This window comes from Ascoidea rubescens (assembly GCF_001661345.1).
Source record: "Ascoidea rubescens DSM 1968 unplaced genomic scaffold ASCRUscaffold_5, whole genome shotgun sequence".
Lineage (NCBI taxonomy): Eukaryota > Fungi > Ascomycota > Saccharomycetes > Ascoideales > Ascoideaceae > Ascoidea > Ascoidea rubescens.
In genome coordinates, this window is record NW_017962917.1 from 91,332 (window position 1) to 110,083 (window position 18,752).

General features: G+C 31.2%; 9 protein-coding genes across 9 annotated transcripts; 5 read left to right on the plus strand and 4 right to left on the minus strand.

Moving 5' to 3' along the window:
• Positions 1-660: 660 nt before the first annotated feature.
• On the minus strand, positions 661-1,054 carry ASCRUDRAFT_75372 (uncharacterized protein). The gene has a single exon (XM_020193036.1). The coding sequence runs from the start codon at positions 921-923 to the stop codon at positions 696-698; it is 228 nt and encodes a 75-aa protein (XP_020047654.1). The 5' UTR covers positions 924-1,054; the 3' UTR covers positions 661-695.
• Positions 1,055-1,628: 574 nt separating this feature from the next.
• On the plus strand, positions 1,629-3,555 carry ASCRUDRAFT_75373 (uncharacterized protein). The gene has a single exon (XM_020193037.1). It carries the CDS (start codon positions 1,912-1,914, stop codon positions 3,394-3,396), a length of 1,485 nt encoding a protein of 494 aa, XP_020047655.1. The 5' UTR covers positions 1,629-1,911; the 3' UTR covers positions 3,397-3,555.
• Positions 3,556-3,986: 431 nt separating this feature from the next.
• RPR2 (ribonuclease P protein subunit RPR2) lies at positions 3,987-4,596 on the minus strand (the record flags this gene model as incomplete). Its single annotated transcript, XM_020190474.1, has 2 exons — positions 3,987-4,212; positions 4,364-4,596. 2 exons carry the CDS (start codon positions 4,594-4,596, stop codon positions 3,987-3,989), a joined length of 459 nt encoding a protein of 152 aa, XP_020047656.1.
• A 178-nt stretch (positions 4,597-4,774) lies between these two features.
• PRE6 (proteasome core particle subunit alpha 4) lies at positions 4,775-5,823 on the plus strand (the record flags this gene model as incomplete). The annotated part of the gene is made up of 3 exons (XM_020190500.1): positions 4,775-4,809; positions 4,959-4,978; positions 5,120-5,823. The coding sequence occupies 3 exons, from the start codon at positions 4,775-4,777 to the stop codon at positions 5,821-5,823; spliced, it is 759 nt and encodes a 252-aa protein (XP_020047657.1).
• A 153-nt stretch (positions 5,824-5,976) lies between these two features.
• On the minus strand, positions 5,977-7,576 carry ASCRUDRAFT_75374 (chromatin modification protein). Its single transcript, XM_020193038.1, has one exon. The coding sequence runs from the start codon at positions 7,372-7,374 to the stop codon at positions 6,142-6,144; it is 1,233 nt and encodes a 410-aa protein (XP_020047658.1). The 5' UTR covers positions 7,375-7,576; the 3' UTR covers positions 5,977-6,141.
• A 1,752-nt stretch (positions 7,577-9,328) lies between these two features.
• RPL23A (60S ribosomal protein uL14) lies at positions 9,329-10,878 on the minus strand (the record flags this gene model as incomplete). The annotated part of the gene is made up of 2 exons (XM_020191194.1): positions 9,329-9,911; positions 10,843-10,878. The coding sequence occupies 2 exons, from the start codon at positions 10,876-10,878 to the stop codon at positions 9,540-9,542; spliced, it is 408 nt and encodes a 135-aa protein (XP_020047659.1). The 3' UTR covers positions 9,329-9,539.
• Positions 10,879-11,510: 632 nt separating this feature from the next.
• On the plus strand, positions 11,511-13,935 carry ASCRUDRAFT_141487 (RING finger protein). The gene has a single exon (XM_020189176.1). The coding sequence runs from the start codon at positions 11,589-11,591 to the stop codon at positions 13,791-13,793; it is 2,205 nt and encodes a 734-aa protein (XP_020047660.1). The 5' UTR covers positions 11,511-11,588; the 3' UTR covers positions 13,794-13,935.
• Positions 13,936-13,953: 18 nt separating this feature from the next.
• ASCRUDRAFT_75377 (uncharacterized protein) lies at positions 13,954-14,940 on the plus strand (the record flags this gene model as incomplete). The annotated part of the gene is made up of 1 exon (XM_020193039.1): positions 13,954-14,940. A coding segment is annotated over exon 1 (689 nt), but the record flags the coding sequence as incomplete, so codon positions are not given.
• Positions 14,941-16,138: 1,198 nt separating this feature from the next.
• On the plus strand, positions 16,139-18,172 carry ASCRUDRAFT_7600 (uncharacterized protein; the record flags this gene model as incomplete). The annotated part of the gene is made up of 1 exon (XM_020193301.1): positions 16,139-18,172. The coding sequence occupies one exon, from the start codon at positions 16,139-16,141 to the stop codon at positions 18,170-18,172; it is 2,034 nt and encodes a 677-aa protein (XP_020047662.1).
• Between the last annotated feature and the right edge of the window lie 580 nt (positions 18,173-18,752).

Consider the following 18,752-nt stretch of genomic DNA (forward strand, 5'->3'; position numbering starts at 1 on the left):
GCGATGTTAAGGTGATGTTGAAATAATATCCAAGTATATATTGCAGTGCTGTAGCAATTAATCACCACTAAATGTTATGTTATAATAGTGCCACTCTCATCTGTTAGTGTCTTGGGTACTACTAAGCTAGCAGAATAATAGAATATTTACGACTCAATCAACTACAGCTGCCTAATGTTCTTGCTGAAGGAAATTGATCTGCTCTATCCTTTCCTGTTCTTTCAAGTAAAAGTAGCCCCCTTGAAATTCCTATTGCAACCAATTTGATAATTGTCTAGTTTGTCCATGGTTTTATTAATTTTTTATCAATGTTTTATCCTACAAATTTTATCTGCTCCAAATTCCTATCCAATGCCCAATCAGAAATTGAGATTTTCTGATGGCTCTTCGTTTTGTAGACCCAATGGCCAAACAATCCAGATGCTTTCTCAATTATCTCTCATTTCATCCCAATATCTCTCATGACGATGTTCTTTTTCGTGGTGAATGTCATAAGCAACACTGCATTGAATAAAGAGAAGTTTTCATTTTCAAATAAATCCAATTTAAGATTAGATTTCGGTTTAGATTCAAATTTAAATTTCAATTTGAATTGAAATTGAAATTCTAAATGTTAATTACAACAAAAACTGTTTAAAAACTGTTAAGACTGTTGCTGTGAATCTGATTTTATCAATTAATAACTTCTCGCAGCTTCAAAGTATTCGCATTCTTTTTGTTAAACCACCATCAAAGCCAATTCTCTCTCCAATTGCCTGTGCTGATTGTATAATCTCTATGGCTTTCACTAAAAGTAGTCTAGTATTCCCTCTCTCTCTTTCTCTCTTTCTCTTGCTATCTGCTTCCAATGGTAATTGCTTCCATTTCGCGTTTCTGTTCTCCAGCAATGATTGCTCGTTGAGACTTTTATCAATTTCACTCATGTCTATCATTTATTATATAATCATTTTATTGCCCTTTGCTTTTGCTCACGAAATTGAATTTAAAATTCAAATTCTATTTATCTCTAATTACTACTTTTTTCCATTTCATGACATGTCAATTTCTATCAGACTATCGTCAAGAAATATGTTATTTAACTAAAAAAACAAATTAGGAGGGCTACACTTATTCACTGCCACTGAGTTAGTAATCCACACTTTATATTATTCTGGACTTAAACCATTTTCCAGCCAGTTTAAATTCATTTTAAAGTAAATTATTATTAATTCAATCACAAATCCATAAACTTTACTTTTGAGGAATTGGCTCCTAAACAGACTCTCACTGTATTACTCGAACACTTTCCTGATTTGATACTAATCACTTGAATACCTCAGTGTTGAGCTGTAGAAGTAAACCTATGATTCACCTATCCATTGAAGAACTAATTCTCTGGACCACTAGCAGAAATAACTTACTCGATTGTAGTAAAACTGTCCTTTCAATTTATCTGTCCAGTTTCTCAATCATCATTGCTCAGTAGACCCAATAGCCCCAGTCTCCAATAACTATAATTGCCAATCATCCCAATTTTTGTCAATTTTTGTCTATTTTTCTTCTTTTTTTTGTTTTTTTTTTATTTTTCTTATTTTAAACTCCTAAAATTAACCAGTTTAGTTTAATTAAAACATTATTTAACTATCCAAAATTTTTAGAATTTAGAATTTATTCACTTACTCATATCTTCTAGCTTGCTTCTACATTATTGATTCCAAGTATAAATACTCATATCAAACCTTCTCTTTTTTCCTCTATTTTAATTTCTTTACTTTTCATTATCTTTCTTCAGATATTGTTATTATTTCCATTACATTACATTTTATTATATTATACTATACTCGACTATCGTCTTATCCTACTCGACTCTACTCAACTCGACTCTACTCAGCTCTACTCCATTACACCTGCCCACCATCTCCTTTAACCAGCATGGGTCTCTTCAGCAAAGCCTACGAACTAGATGCCACTCTAGATGAAAAGAAAAACGATCCCTTTTTCACCAACTTGGAAACAATAACTGGAAACGTCAATCTCAAGACTTATTCAAAGACCTATATAAAATCAATTAAAGTGGTTCTATCTGGCGTCTCCAGCACCTTTTATTCCTACTTTGACAATGGTTTCAAGACAAACTTCGTTGAAGAACACAGCATTTTAAATAAGGACTTTATCCTATTTCCAGTAGAAGACGACAAAAACTATCTTTACAAATTAAATCCAAAAAATCATTCTTATGAATTAGTTCCAAACACTTATCAGTTTCCCTTCAAAATATCTTTACCTGGCCCCAATTTCAATTTCAATTGTGTTGAAAATAATCTTCATAAACCGGGCTATAAACCATTAATCAAGTCTCTTAATAAAGATGGCATATCTCTTCCATGTTATCTTCCTGCTTCCTATGGCTACAAGTTGAAAAATTCCTATGTCAAAGTTGAATATTCCTTACAAGTTTATGTTGAAAACAAAAAATCAGAACTAGTACTTAAAAAAACAATTCCTTTCAAGTTTTTGCCCAAGCCTGAGTTTTCCCACTTTAGTTTAAAAAGAATTAACGATAAGACAATGTTTGAATATCAAAGTTTCACATTTAAATATAAAGTAAATGCAATGAACTCAAGCTCAAATTCAAATTCAGGATCAAATGACAATACCCCAATTACAACTGCTTCCACAATAAGTTCAGACAACTCGAAAAGAAGCTCAATGAAATTATCAGCTACAGCAACTTTTAAAAATTTCATCAAATCGACTATATCTGCCGATGACAACAAAATTCAAGTTCCATTGATTTTCCAAGTGGAATTCATATCAAAAGAAAGAAATTTATACAATTCAAATTACAACAATAGAATAATTAAAACATTTGAAAATTTGAAAAATTGTTTAAAAATATCATTAATTGCTCCATTATCTTCCGATGATTTATTGAAATTAATTGATCCAAATTCCAAATTTGCGAATGAAAATAACAATAGTTTGAAAAAAGGAAATTTGACAGAAAATTTCAACTTGTCCAATTTCGATATTAGATTGATATCAAACTTGACGTATTATATTAAAGATACACAAAAATTTGTCTGTGAAAAATTAGATTTACTCAACAGTAATAGATTGAGAAATTTCCAATTTAAATTTTCGGATTTCCGAAAGGTTATTATCAATAACAAATTGTTTTATAAATATGAGTTTCCACCATTTCTATACGACGCAGTGATTGAAAATGAAATACCATCAATATTAACATGTAATATCATTAAGAATTATCAACTACAGATTACTGGGGATTTATTGTCGACAGTTTTTTCATTTAATTCCAGGAAAATTGATATTGTAACAGATGTTGTTTTAGTCAATGGAGCAGGAGATATATATGATAATAATTATCAATATTTGAATCAATTCAGTCGTTAGTCAAATTAAAAGAGTATAAATATAAATATAAAAAATAAATACAAAAGTGACAGAAAACAAGAAGAATGGAAAGAAAAAAAAAGTAAAATATAAAAAAGTTATATTATTTTAGTTCAATTCGGTTTTTTCGTCTTTTTATTTTTGCTTTTCAGTACTTTCACTGCTTTTTTTTTTTAATTCATTTCTGTTAATATTAATATATTTTGTTATTTTATTGTTTTATTTTATTATTTAAAGTGAATTATATAAAATTTGCATTCTTTTACGTGTTTTTTAGTTTTGTTTTTTATTTGGTTGATATTTTGATTTATTATTAATCTATTATTAATTTATTAATTTATTAATTTATTTTTGATTTACTTTTGATTTACTTTTGATTTACTTTTGATTTACTTTTGATTTACTTTTGATTTACTTTTAATTTATTTTTGGACGTTTTGTTTTTCTTTCTTTCTTTTCTTTACAAACTTTTGTAGTTTTTTGTATGTTAACTTAGAGTTGTGATTTAAAATAATATTTTATTTTTGTTTTCAGTATATAAGTAAGATGATTAAGATAATTTAATAAAAACTTGTGAGTTTTCTATAGTGCTACTTTACTGGTAGAAGATTATCATTGTGAGCAAAAATTTTATAATTTAAGTTTTTGCCAATAGGATAGTTTTTCTTAAATTTTTGGCAAATGCAAGAAACAGTCAATATATCATTAACTGGAGTTTTCAAATTGCTAGTGTTGGTTACTTCAACTGAGCAGTTCTTACCTGAAATTAGTCTTCTGTTGCATTTTTTACAAACTGTTCTCTTAATTGTTGGGCTCCTGTAATTGGAGAATGAAAATGGAAAATTGAGAAAAAAGAGTTACAGGCAGGTTAGTAGATTTGCTAAATGTTCGATGAAAAAACAGAGTGAATAAACAACAAGTGATAAAAGGAGCAAAGTGAGTTTAGAGATTCAGAGGTTAGACATACAACTTGATTAGAGCCTTTTTGACGACCCAGTTCATATTGTGGACATAGGATCTAGACAAAAGATCATTAAGGGAATTCGAGTCAGGCGAATCAGAAGAAGCAGACAACGCCATCAAGGTCGAGGCCTGGTAGAGGTAGTTTGTCCGAATGTAGTGGTCCTTCAAGGAAACAGAGCCTGGGGGTTTTGTGCAAATCCATTGGACGTCGAGAGTGTGTTTTGTGGCCTTGCCCATCATCAGCTTCTGTGCTCTGTTTTATTATATCGTGTTTCCAAATTGGGTTCGAGCGTGTTAGTATTTTATTGTCAGAGCGCGTTACCCGCCCCTGGTGCGACGGCAAAAGCAGCAGAGGAAGAAGAAACGCTTTTCTCTTCAACTCAACTCCACCCTTCTTCTGCTTCCTTCGCCAACAATGAGTGGTTACGATCGTGCTTTATCCATCTTCAGGTATGTATTCTATTGTCTGTGCACCAGCTCTGCATTGCAATTGCTTCAGCTCGTCGCCAGCTCTGCAGCAGTTGCCACCCCAGCTGGTTCTGCTGATCCACCTCGTCTTCTCTTTGCCTCAGCTCAAGTATACTAACTCTTTCCTTTAGTCCCGATGGCCATGTTTTTCGTATGTTTGGTCTTTTTGCCAATTGTCTTTTCCTCGCTCATATGCGTCCAATTTTCAATGATTTTTCAATGATTTTTCAGAGTTTGCTCAATTATTAACATATTTCACTTTTCCTCTTTTTTTTGTTCATTTGTCTTTTAGAGGTTGAATATGCTTCCGAAGCCGTTAAAAGAGGAACCTGCGCTGTTGGTGTCAAGGGAAAAAATGTAGTTGTTCTCGGTTGTGAAAGAAGAAGCACTTTAAAACTACAAGATCCCAGAACCACCCCAAGCAAAATCAATAAAATAGATAAACATGTCCTTCTAACTTACGCTGGTTTAAACGCCGACTCTAGAATTCTAATTGATAAAGCAAGAGTCGAAGCTCAATCTCATAAATTGAACTTGGAAGATTCTGTTACAATCGAATATCTAACTAAATATGTAGCTGGTGTTCAACAAAGATATACTCAATCCGGTGGCGTGAGACCCTTTGGTATTTCAACTCTCATTGCTGGTTTTGATAATAATGACAACGTTCCAAAGCTATATCAAACTGAACCCTCTGGAATCTTTTCTGCTTGGAAGGCAAATTCTATCGGCAGAAGCAGCAAAACCGTACGCGAATTCTTAGAGAAAAACCATAAACCAGATATGGATGAACAAGAAACCATCTCCTTGGCCATAAAGTCTCTATTAGAAGTTGTTCAAACTGGTGCTAAAAATATCGAAATAGCCGTAATGAGACCGGGCCATTATGAAAGATTAGAAAATCAAACTGTCGCTCAATATGTTGAAGAAATTGAAAAACAAAAAAAGATTGAGTCTGAAAAGAAAAAACCAAGATCTCGCTCTTCTGATCAATAATTAAAAATACAATCATTAGATGTTTTATTTTGACATATGTATTTCATTTTTTTTGGGTTTTTATTTTCAGTCATCTTATCATTACACGTCTTTATCTAATCTTACACTACTTATACACTTCAATGTATTCAATTGATAAAAATACACTAGTAAACTAAATTATTAAATTAACTTATTAAATTACACATCCTAACTGAATTTAAAACAATAAATATGATAATCGAAAAAATTAAACAATAAAACAAGAAAAAACAACCCTCAAAAGTTTAATTTTATCTTCAAGAATTGTTTTATCCAAAATTCTTCAATTTTCTTTTCTCATCCTGTAAATGCACCAGCTGCTAAACATAAATTACGTCTTGTAAAATGAACTTTGTAAACTGGTGTCTTTTTAGTGAAAAATGCTGCCATATGGTCTAATGATGTTATAACCTCTTTACGACGTCTTTCAACATTAACATCATTCTTGACTCCACCAATCGTCTCATTTCGTTTGCCATTTAAATTATCACCTCTCTTATTCACATTTCCATTTTTATTATCAGCGGCATTTTGAATATTGCTATTTACTTCATTTTTAAGTTGAAATGCTTCAGGCTCGGAAACGTATTCTGTTGTTCCCTTTTTAACATCCCAAATTCGAACTGAATTATCCCCTGCTCCACTAACAAGTATATTTCCTTCTCTTGAAAAACTCAACGAATAGATAGATGATCTACCATGCCCTCTTAAAATTTTAAGTTTTCTTCCTGCTCCAATATCCCAAAGGTTAATAATTGAATCATGTCCTCCAGAAGCCAACCATCTACCATCTGGTGAAACAGCTAAACAACTAACACCTTGAGCATGTCCATAAAATACTCGAACACATTCACCACTAGTAACATCCCACATTCTAATCGATTTATCTGCTGATCCTGTGAAAACATATGTTGAGTTGGGATGAAATTCAATACAATCAACATCATCCAAATGTCCCGCAAAAATTCTTAATGGATAAATATGATCACAGCTCCATAAACAGGCTGTTTGATCATGAGACGCTGTTGCAAAATAATATCCAAATGGACTAAACTTGACATCCCAAATGGGTTGTATATGAGCTTTATAACATACTAATGATGTATAAGTATCCAATGACCATAATCTCACAGTTTTATCTGCTGAACATGATAGCATATAGCGATTATCAGGACTAAAAGAAATCCCATAAACTGCACCACTATGCCCAATTAATTTTCTAGAATATTGATTGTTATTTTTATCGCCTTTAATTATTGAATTTAATGGAGAGCCATCAAGGGACCATAATTGAATATAACTATCTTCAAATCCACCAGCAATAATGTTACAATTTTCATTAAATTCTAAGCAAATCAAATTATCATTTGTATTATGAAAAGTGTACATACAAATACTTGGAGCAGATGGTTGTTTGAAATTTAAATGAATTCTCGCTCTTGCATCTTGAACCTTTAATATTTCTCTTTTAATATCAAAATAAGTCTTTTTAGGTAGTGGTAATATACCTTTAGCGGGAGAGTCATACATACTTGGTTCTTCTTTATCTTTTTTGGTTACTTTTGATGTCGGTGTTATAATATTTTTATTATTATTATTATTATTACTATTATTATTAATATTATTAATATTATTAATATTATTAATATTATTAATATTATTAGTATTATTAGTATTATTGTTATCATTATTATTATTATTATTATTATTATTATTATTATTATTATTGTTTAAATTATTGCTATTAGTAGTATCTAATCTAGCAGAAAATTCTTTTTTTTCAGGAGAAATCAATAAGCCATTTTTATCAGGTTTCTCATTATTGTCCATTTTTACATCATTCATCTTGATATTATTATCATCACTATTTATTTTCAATTCATTGTTTTTTGAATCACTTTCAATCTCATTTTGAATTATGATATTATTATCTATTTTATTATTAAAAATATCTTTATTATTTTGATTGTCATTTATAAAGCCATTTTCATTATTATCCAAAGGCTTGTTGAGGTTATTATCATTGGAGTTTTCGTCATTTTCATTTAAATTGTTACTGTTATTGTTATTATTGTTGCTGTTATTATTATTAAGAGCAAGATCATCAATATTGCTAAGATTTCCATTATCTTGTTTCAATTTTTGATATACATTGTATAAAGAGATTTTGTTGGTTGATTTTTTACTATTAGCTTCTTTTTCATCTTCTTCTTTTAATTCAGCTTCAGTTTCTTGAATGAAGTCATCATCATTTGGATAAGAGCCTAATTTCAAAGGTTTTTGATTAAATTTATTCAATTGATCTATAGTAGAATAACCAGGCAAACCTTCTTCAGGATTTAGCCCATTAATTGTATCAATTAAGTTATCAAAATTATTATCATTGTTGTTTATAATTAAATTGCTATTAAAATTACTGTTAAAATTGTTGTTGACATTAGATGAATCAATCAAATATGGGTTCAAATGTTGATTAATTAATCTAATTAATAAATCACCGCCAACAGCTTGATTTTCATGCAAGAAATATAATAGTAAATATAAAGATGTTTTTGATATTAGGATTTTATATTTAGCCGATTTAAAAGCCAAAATTAATGAATTATTTTTCAAATGTTCAGGCAAATAAATTTTTGACAATTTTAATATTTCATCATTATGTAAAACTAAATGGTCGGTCTTATAAGTATTAAAAAAGTTTTTAGAAAAATTCAAAAAATTTTTATCGATCAAGTCAATGAAACAATGAACAAAAATTGGATATAAAATTTTTTTCAAGTCATGTTTATAGAGATCTAAGGAATTTTCAACCCAGTTTCTTAGCAAACGATAGGCACGATTATATAGATCCGGATCAATATTGTCAATATTAAATTTTTTGAATAAAGAAGATTTATTGTTGGCATTATTGGTATTATCAAAATAATTAGATTGATCAAGGCCGGTATTATTGATTGAATTTTGTCTGTTTATTAGGTTATTTTTGTTAAGATTGTTGTATGTGTAATTTTGTTTGTTCATTGGGTTTGGTGGGTAAGAAGATATATTGGAGGAACCACCAATGTTATTTTGATTACTATTGTTGTGCGTATAATAGGATGAAGTGGAGGGAACATTTTGTGGTTGTTGCTGCGTTGGATAATTTTGAGACTCTAGTCTGAGCATTGATTCAGTTTTATGATAACCCTTTTTATTCAAATATTCCAAAACTATCTTGTTCAAGTCAGCAGGCGTAAAACCCTGACTAGATCGTTGGGTGGAAGTAGCAGAATTGGTGTTGGAAGCAGAGTTGGAAGAAACATTGGATGAGGCTGCATTTGGGTTGATGTTTTGCTGCTGTCTATTCACATTGGAGGTGTTGATGCCGTTATTAGCATTGGGTCTTTTGATGGAATTGGAGGCGTTTACATTTTTGTTGTTGGAGGAGGACATGGAGGCTGCGTTGGAGGAGGAGTGAGGGTTGTTCGACATTGCTTGAAGAAGAAAGAGGGTTTGAAGAGGAAGAGCGAGTTTGATCAGGGGAGACGTTACCCTAACGAGAGGTATTACCCAAATGGGACGCAGATATAATCACAGAATGCAAAAGTTATAAAGGAAGTTTTAGTGAGGTGATTAATGAATAGAAGGGGAATGGTACAGAAGAAATGTATTTATTACGAGCTATCAGGACGCAGAGAGGGGCTGAAAAATATTACTTAGACTACAACACCAGAGTTGGAGGCGATACGAGGCCATAAGTCAGCACATTCTTTACCAACTGGACCAGTGATGGCAGAACCTTTCATTTCACCTTTAGGGTTGACAATAACACCAGCGTTATCTTCAAAGTATAAAAATACACCATCCTTTCTTCTCCATGGTTTGGCTTGACGAACTACAATAGCTGGCATAACTTTTTTCCTTAATTCAGGTTTACCCTTTTTAACGGTGGCCATAACCATATCACCAACAGAAGCAGCAGGCAATCTGTTCAATCTGGCACCAAAACCCTTGACAGATATGATGTTCAAGTTTCTGGCACCGGTGTTGTCGCAACAATTAATGACAGCACCTACTGGAAGACCAAGCTAACAAGAAAAAATAAAGGTTAGTTTCACAGTTCAAATAGACATTTGCTATGGTCAAAAAAAATGATAGAGTATAATGTGATATAATAGTGACAACTTTTGTGATAGGTTAAAATCTATAGCATAATTGCCTATAAATAATGTATTAATTTAGAGAATCCACTATCAATTTCAGATCTGTTGAAATGTTAAGATGAATGGTTGAAATTTCACTCATTTTTAATACTTTTTAATAATTTTTATTTTCACATATTTCAGTTTCTTTTGACTCATTTTAATCAATTTTTTTCTGGATTCAATCAATTATTTTGTCATCAGGTCAATTTTCAATAAGTAACAATAAAATAGTCAGATATAGAAATTTTTAATCTGATAATCTCAGAAAAAAATGGGTAATTTTTAAGTATAAACAATTTTTATTTCACCATTATTAAACTGTTTTTAATTTTAATTTTTGTTCTAATTTTTCAAGTAATTTTGGGAATTTCAATGAAAATGTTTGATTCTTTTTATTTTACTTCAATTGATATTTATCATTGTCTTTAAAATAGATTACTTTTCAATGAATCACATAATTATGAATGATTTGTATTGATTTAATTAATTTAACTTGTATTTAAGTTGGATATAATTTGAAATGAAATATAAATATAAACTCAGATTCAAATTAATACTGTAAATATAATGAATAAAATTGTCCTTGAATTGCAGGTATCCATTGTGTATATCCTTGAATATATATTTAAATTGCAATTAAAGCTTTGGACTGAACTCGAAAATACAATATTTCTATCTGTTTAGATGCCGAAATATTTTTCTTCTGATATTTCACCACTTTATTTGACAACATTCTACTATTCGATATTATACTATGCTTAAATTCACTGAGCCATTATACTAATGTAATTGATAAATAGTTGGTCTAACATACAGAAACACGATATTTATTACCAGATGCACCAGACATTTTGATATAGATTTATTGATATTATAGGTATATTTGGTTGCTCTAAGATAAACTATCTTGAATAATTTTATTATATCAAAACACTCAGTGGAACACTGATCAAAAATTGACCCCGCCCAAAACAGACAACAGTCACAAAATTTACCCGCATCGCCAGTAAAAGCAGCAGGGCACGCAATCAGTAATTAAAGAGCCCTTATCACATACACGAGCAGATATAGGGCAGCAATATTTGAGCCCTATTCATTAAAGCCCTGTACGAGGGCTTTTATCTTGTGATATTATCACTCTTGATTAATTAATACTCTGTTGATTAGATAATCATTCCATTTACGATTCCTCTTTTACTTCTTATTCTTCATTGATCGATAGACAAGATGAGAGACGAGAGAGCTCTCAAAAAACTATATAGTGAATAAATTAACTTTTACATTCTAAATACTACATGTATTATTGTTAAAGATAAGACCTATCTGAGCACTATTATCTCTCAATAAGGACGGAGAAACACTTCCTTCTCGATAACGTGTTGACTTAGAGAAAGTCACAATCTATAGGGCTCGATTTAATAGGGCTCATCAATAGGCTCTGTTTACGAGGTGTTTCTCTCCACTGCTTTTGCTGCTTTTGCTGTTTTTGCTGCTTTTTGATCATCCTTAAGTTCTCGGCTTTATTTGATAAATTGGCTTTGGTGTCTAGCATTGTTTGTCATGGCAAACCATCGTTCTTTCACTAATAATATCAACAACATTCTCAACAGCCCCTACAACCACTCTGCTTATCCTCCAACTACTTCCACTTCAACTGACAACAGCGACGACAACAACAATAACAATGATCCCCATATTAACAATATTAATGGCGAAAACAACACAAATGCTGATACATCCTCTATTGACTATGGCAATTTGCCCAACTATTCTGACACAAATACTCCTTTATTGAATTCTCAGTTAAATACCTACTATACTTCCAATTTAGATAATTTAAATTGCTTAAATACACCTAATGATTCAAATAACTCAATCACTTTGAATGGGTTTAATAATCCAAATGATTCAGATACATCAAATGACGGAGAAGTAAATCATTTCGTCGAAACATCTCATCAAAATAATATTCGAAATAATAAAAGATCAAGGAGCCAACTAGAAAGTCAAAATGTAATTCAAAATGAATTTAATGGCAATAGAAATAATAATACTCGAATAACTAGAAGTAAAAGACAGAAAGTGGAAATAGTAAGCTTGCTTTCTGATAATGAAGGCGAAAATAACAGTGATAGTGATAGCTTCAATGTCAATGGAAATTCTATTTCAATTAATAATTGTGCCACCACTATTAGTCGAACTATTCGTCGGACTAATAATGATATTCACAATATTTTAAATATAAATAATACAGACTCAAATGCAACCATAAACATAAATACAACAACTTATACCAATAATAACAGTGGCAATAATCGCAATAATAATAATAATAACAACAACGATAATAATAATAATAATAATGATAATAATAATAATGATAATAATAGTAATAATAGTAATAATAATAATAATAGTAATAATAATAGTAATAATAATAATAATAATAGTAATAATAATAGTAATAATAATAATAATAATAGTAATAATAATAATAATACCAATTCCAATTCTGTTACAAACCGTATTATTGAATCTATTGCTGATCTTTCTAGTATCAATAACCTGTTGATTGAAAACAATCAGCTTCATAGTCATTTTAATAATCGTTTTAGAAATCCAACCAGATTTAGCAATAGAAATTCAAGTTATCTTTTAGTTGCTGATGGAAATGATATCAGCAATCATATAAATAGCCATATAAACAATAGAAATAATGAAATTGTCTCGTATACCCCTATCGGTAATGAAGAAGATGCTAACTATAATGGAAATCTAGATAATGAAATCGATGCTTCCAATGGAAATGAAAATTTTAATGAAAACCAAGTTTCCAATAATCTTCATGATATTAATAACAGCATTGATAGTAATTATATTAATACTGAGACCATAAATCTTAATATTGAAAATGATACCGATGATAATACCGATGATGATACAGACGACGATAAAAACGATGATTCAACTATTCAATTTAATGATAACGTTGAGCTTGCCTTGCCGAATCACCGTACAAATAATAATAATAATAATACTATCCCTTCATTTAATATTACATCAAGAACTCGTTCCAGACTTCGTTCAATAAATGAATCTTTTTTTGATATAAGTAATGATAATACTACTATTACTACTACTACTGCTACTAATGATGATAATAATAATGGTGATGATATTTCAGAAGTTGTTCCAAATAATATTATTGATCTTGAAACATCTCAAAATGATTTAGAAATCATTGGTAGTAATGATTTAGAAATTATTGATACTACTAATATCTTGAATGATAATGATGATGCTGTTCAGGAAATTATTAATCCTAAAAGACTCAATAAGAATAAAAAAAATCATAGTAATAATAATAGTAATAATAATAATAATAATAATAATAATAATAATAATAATAATAATAATAATAATAATAATAATAATAATAATAGTAATAGTAATAATGTTAATAAATTTGATGTCGATTCTGATTCCGATTTAGAAAACCACGAAATGAGTGAAGAGCTATTGAAAGAAAACAAAAATGAAAAAAACTTGTCATTAAATTCATTGGAATGTCCGATTTGTTTTGATAATCCTGAATCAACGTTAACGTTGGATTGTGGACATTTTTTCTGTTTTGAATGTTTATTTAAATCGTTTAATATGTCAATGGAAAGAAAGAAAATCAAAGCAAATTGTCCATTGTGCCGAAAATTGTTTGGGTTTAAACAAGTTCGATTATTGGTATTTAAAATAGCACCGAATCAATAGAGGAAAGAAGAGAAAAAGATTACACAAAAAGGAAATGTTTTTGGGGAATTTCCTTTGATATTGCTTTTAATGTGTTTTTGGTATATATACTTAATACTCAATTACAGTAATTGTTTGTTTATTTGTTCATTTGTTCATTTTCATATATCTATTTATTCATATTTATTCAAAAATTGCAAACATATACTATAAAATATTTTTAATTATTATGCATATTTAATTATTAATATTAATATTATTTCAAATTTTTTGTTTTAATTTGATAAGATAGATATAAAAATAAAATGATAAAAAAATACAAAGGGTTTAATGGTATAGGGATATCTATTATTAATTATAAAGATGGAAAAGAAGAGAAAAAGAGAATTAAGAATATAATTGAAGACGATAAGAAAGGAGAAAGGAAGGAAGATGTTTTAGATATTGATAAAGATAGTGATAAAAGTATGGATGAGATAAATGAGATTGATGAATGTAATAATCCAAGTAGTAATGGGAATGAGTGTTTTGGTGGTAAGAAATTTTTTAAAGTAATTGGATTAATTTATGGTAATAACAATAATAATAATAATAAAGAAGAAAAAGAATTTACTCTGTCAGAGAAGAAAAAGTATAATGAAAATGGTAAATTGATTGAACCCTCCCAAAAAATAGAAGATAAAGACAGAGATAGCGATAAAGATAACGATAGAAAATATTATGAAGAATATGAAATTGATGATCAACGAGAGAGGTATCGATATGAAAAAGAGATGTTTGAGTACAATAAAATGATGAAACAAGTTGAAGAAGGGTTGTATGAGAGAAAAGAGTTTTCGAGAAATGGACATGATCACCAGTATGATTACAGTTATAATTCTTGCTATAATTACGACTACAAGAAGCAATGGACAATGGACAATGTTTCAAATGATAAAAACAAGAAAACTGGTAAAAATGGTGAAAGGAGGAAAAAAGCGAGAGAGACGGCTGAGCAAAGACGCAATCAGATAGAAGAACCAGCTCGAGAGGAAAAAGCAGCAGGGGAAGCAGAAGCTAAGGGAAGAGTGTTGGAGAAAGTGTGCAGCACATTTCCCAGAGAAAAGGTGTTCGCGATGGGCAAGTTCAAGGGCGTGGTAGACGACCGCAGCAGACGCTGTATGGCGGGTGCAGCACTCTGTGGCCACAAAAACTGCTACTGCTCTCACCTGGCTGTGGTTCCCTCACCCTTGCGCCATGTCTCAGGCAGCACAGGCAGCACAGGAAGCACGTGAATATACAGCACGTGATAACTAAACTACCACCACTGCGGATCCGATGATCTGAGACGTCGGAGCTACATCCAAAAGTAGCTGCAGAGTAATGACCGTAATAGGAAATACCCGTGATAGGAGCACCAGTAATATATACATTTATACTAAAAAATCAAATATCTAATTCAAGATATACAGCAGCGTAACACTCGATTCCTCAAATTCTGTAGAAAATAACAAGAAAGACAAGACCTGAGAAAAGAAAAGGATGCCTGTAGCTAAGAGTAACAAGACTGTGAAATTGGAATTCAGTACCTCAGGAATTCCGGCCAGCCAGCAGTTTGAACATGTCTTGTGAGGTGGACCACTGGCATGGTTTCAACCTCACCCTGCATGAGTCTGAGTCTTCGTCTGCCTGTTCCTGCACAATCCCGCGGGTGGCGGCCCGTTGCATTTGGTCCTGTGCGGTGGCTATTTTTAGGTGGTATGTTTTTCTTGTGCTGCTTCTGCTGCTTCTGCTGCTTTTGGTGGATGTGCTTCAGCTTCCTCAGCGTCTTCAGCTTCCTTCTTTAGCTTCCAGTGCTTCCAGTCTCCGGTTGTAGCAGCCTTCTTCCAGTGTCCTCCAGTCTCTCGCTTCAACTGCCTGTTCTGTTCATTTCAATTATCTGCTTGAGTGTCGATTCTATTTCATTATCCTACTGTTTTATCCATCTTCTTCACTTCATTTATTGTTTTTGTCTGCACTATCTTTCACTATTTGTTGTTGTGTTTATTCTTTTTATCTTTTTTCTTCTTTTTGTCTTTTTGTCTTTTGTTCCACCTCATAATCGATATATCCATCACCCACTTCGAAATCTTGTCTTGATTCAACTTATTTGTTTTTATTGTCTCACACCAATTTATATCAAGCTAAATCAAACTATATTAAAGCGATATCAAGAGATATCAAGAGATATCAAAAGATATCAAAAGATATCCTGCTAATTCATATCAAACACATCTTATTACATCACATCATATCATCATATCAAGGCTTATTGCTTTTACTGTCCTGATATTTTCATATTCATTCCTTTTTTTTTTGGCAAACTCCTCTCCTTTCTCAGTCTATAAATGCCCATATCCTCCACATCCATTTCCCTCTATTTTTTATTCTTTACTAATTTCTTCCATTTATCAATTGCATCTTACGCTTACCTTGGCTGCTACTCAACTTCTTCTGTATCTTTTACTTTCAAAAACCAGTACACCTTTCAAAGTTCTGGTTATTGCGAATCCTCCTGCGATGACTCAAATTTCTTTGGTTTAATTGATGGTAATAGGTGCTACTGCTCAGACAACGACCCATCTTCCTCAAAGGTTTCTGATTCCTTCTGTACTACTTCCTGCGATGGTTATCCTGATGACACCTGTGGTGGCTCATCAAATTATTTCTCGGTCTATCTAAACGATAATTACGATTACTCTGATGATAACAACGATGAAGACACTACAACCTCAACCTCAACCTCAACCTCTTCTTCCACTTCAACAACCTCCATCATAAGACCTGCTGCAATCCCAACAACCTCCTCTTCGGTCTCTACAACCTCAACTTCAACCAGAACAACCAGAACAACTGCCACTCAAGATTCCCCTACAACCGATTTATCAAATACATCCTCTGATCTCAACCAAGATACCGCCTCTGATTCTGATTCTGATTCTGATACTGACGACGACCTCTCCGAATCAATCTTGACAACCACTTCCTTGAACATCAACATTCAAAATGGTGTCACTATAACTTCTGCTGTCATCATTGTAACAACAAGACCCATCGAAAACGTCGTCATCACCCTAACCTACTCAGACACTGCTCTAGCCACTGAAACCAGAACTGTCCCAACCTCTTCAAATCCAACAACCTCAAACCTATCCACTGGCGCACTTGCTGGCGTAATCACTGGTGTAATCTCAGGTATCCTCATTATCCTCGCCATCCTCTTCCTCATCTGGAGACAACGAAAGAAAGCAAAAGACTTGGAGAAAAACTCAAATGCTGCCATTGCTGCTGCTGTCGTTGCAAATGCCAACACAAACAACAAAAACACTTTCCCAAACTCCTTCACTCCTCCCAATGGCATTGATAAATTCGGTGGAATAGGCGATAATGACTTTGACGACAATATAAACGCCCCAGTAATCGGCTCAACTGGCTTGAACAACGACAATCTAAAATCCTCAAATACAAACACTCCTCATCTTATAAATACAAACCAAAGTGCCAACACTAGCATTGCTGCTGGTGTTGGTGCTGGTGCCTCCTTCACTAGAAACAACACAACTGGTACTAATAAAACTGCTATAGGCTTGGGTCTCTCTCCACTAAATAGAGATCTAAATTACGAACATCCAAGAAATAACTTGTCTTCTGGAACAAATGCAACCAATGTTACAAATAACGATTCCTTCGACTTTGAAAACCCAAACTTCATACTAAACAATATAAATGATTTAGATGAAAAGTCTAACATCAACAACTTTGCTGACGAACCAACTTCTCCAATCATTCAAACTTACAACCCAAACATCATGTCCTTCAATCCTGATTTTAATAACTACAGCAATAACAATAACTATAATGGTCTGACTAATAATCAAAATAATTTAAACAATATCATTCCTCCAGCGCCTCACCCTCCAATATTAGGCCCGGCTCCTCCTTTACATTCTATAAATGATACCTATCACAATAATATAGAGCCTAATAACCACAATACAAGCAATACAAGCAATACAAACAATAATAACATTCACAATACCTCTCATGATTACTATGATGGTTCAGATATCGATTCTTTAGTAGCTCCTGGCGGCCTAAGAATCATGAACCCAGATAATGCCAGTATCTCAAGCTCAAGTAAATCAATAAAGATATCAAAATCTTACTCGAATACAAATATAAGTCATAAAACTATGGATCACTCGACTATTCCCATAATGAACAATAATGTCAGTAATAATATAAATAACATTATCGCTAACAACAATAATAATAATAATTTTCACATTTCAAATCATAATAGAAATAATTCTTCTATAGGAAATACAACCTACGGTTATGATAGTGATAATGAATTGTATAGAGATAGAACTAGAAATTAATGGATTTAATGAAAAGTAAAATAAAATAAAATAAGAAAAAAAAATAAAGTTTTTCCTCTTTCCCTAAGCTTATGGTTTTATCTTCCTAAGTTTCAATTAGCAATTTAGTAATCTAATTTACTCAATCCAATCTTTTAGTTAATAATTTTTAAAATATTCCTTGATTATTATTTCACAATACTCAGCATATTCAATTATCTCATATATCTTTTTGTTAATTTTTGTTAACTTTTATAAATTTTTTAATTAAAGTGTTTTGTAAAAGAAGCAATAAAAAAATAAAAAATAAAAAATTAAATTATTAAATTCTTCAGTTATAAGTAGTTTTGTTTTGTTATATTTTGTTATTCAGTTTATTTATTTCTTTTTTTTTGTTGCTTTGTTTTTTTAAAATCTTTGTTTGTTTTAAAGTTTTCATGATTTTTTTTGAACTCTTTTGTTAAAATATTCCCTTTTTTACTGTTGGTGCAAACAAACTTTTTTAATTTTCTTTCTAATTTTCTTTTCCTTTTTCCCCTTTTTTTTTATTTTGTGTGTATTTTCTGGTTTTTACAATTTTTATTATTACTATTATTATTAA

Coding starts and splice junctions, on each gene's coding strand:
- ASCRUDRAFT_75372 (XM_020193036.1), bottom strand. CDS start 923: ATGAGTGAAATTGATAAAAGTCTCAACGAGCAATCATTGCTGGAGAAC.
- ASCRUDRAFT_75373 (XM_020193037.1), top strand. CDS start 1,912: ATGGGTCTCTTCAGCAAAGCCTACGAACTAGATGCCACTCTAGATGAA.
- ASCRUDRAFT_75374 (XM_020193038.1), bottom strand. CDS start 7,374: ATGTATGACTCTCCCGCTAAAGGTATATTACCACTACCTAAAAAGACT.
- ASCRUDRAFT_141487 (XM_020189176.1), top strand. CDS start 11,589: ATGGCAAACCATCGTTCTTTCACTAATAATATCAACAACATTCTCAAC.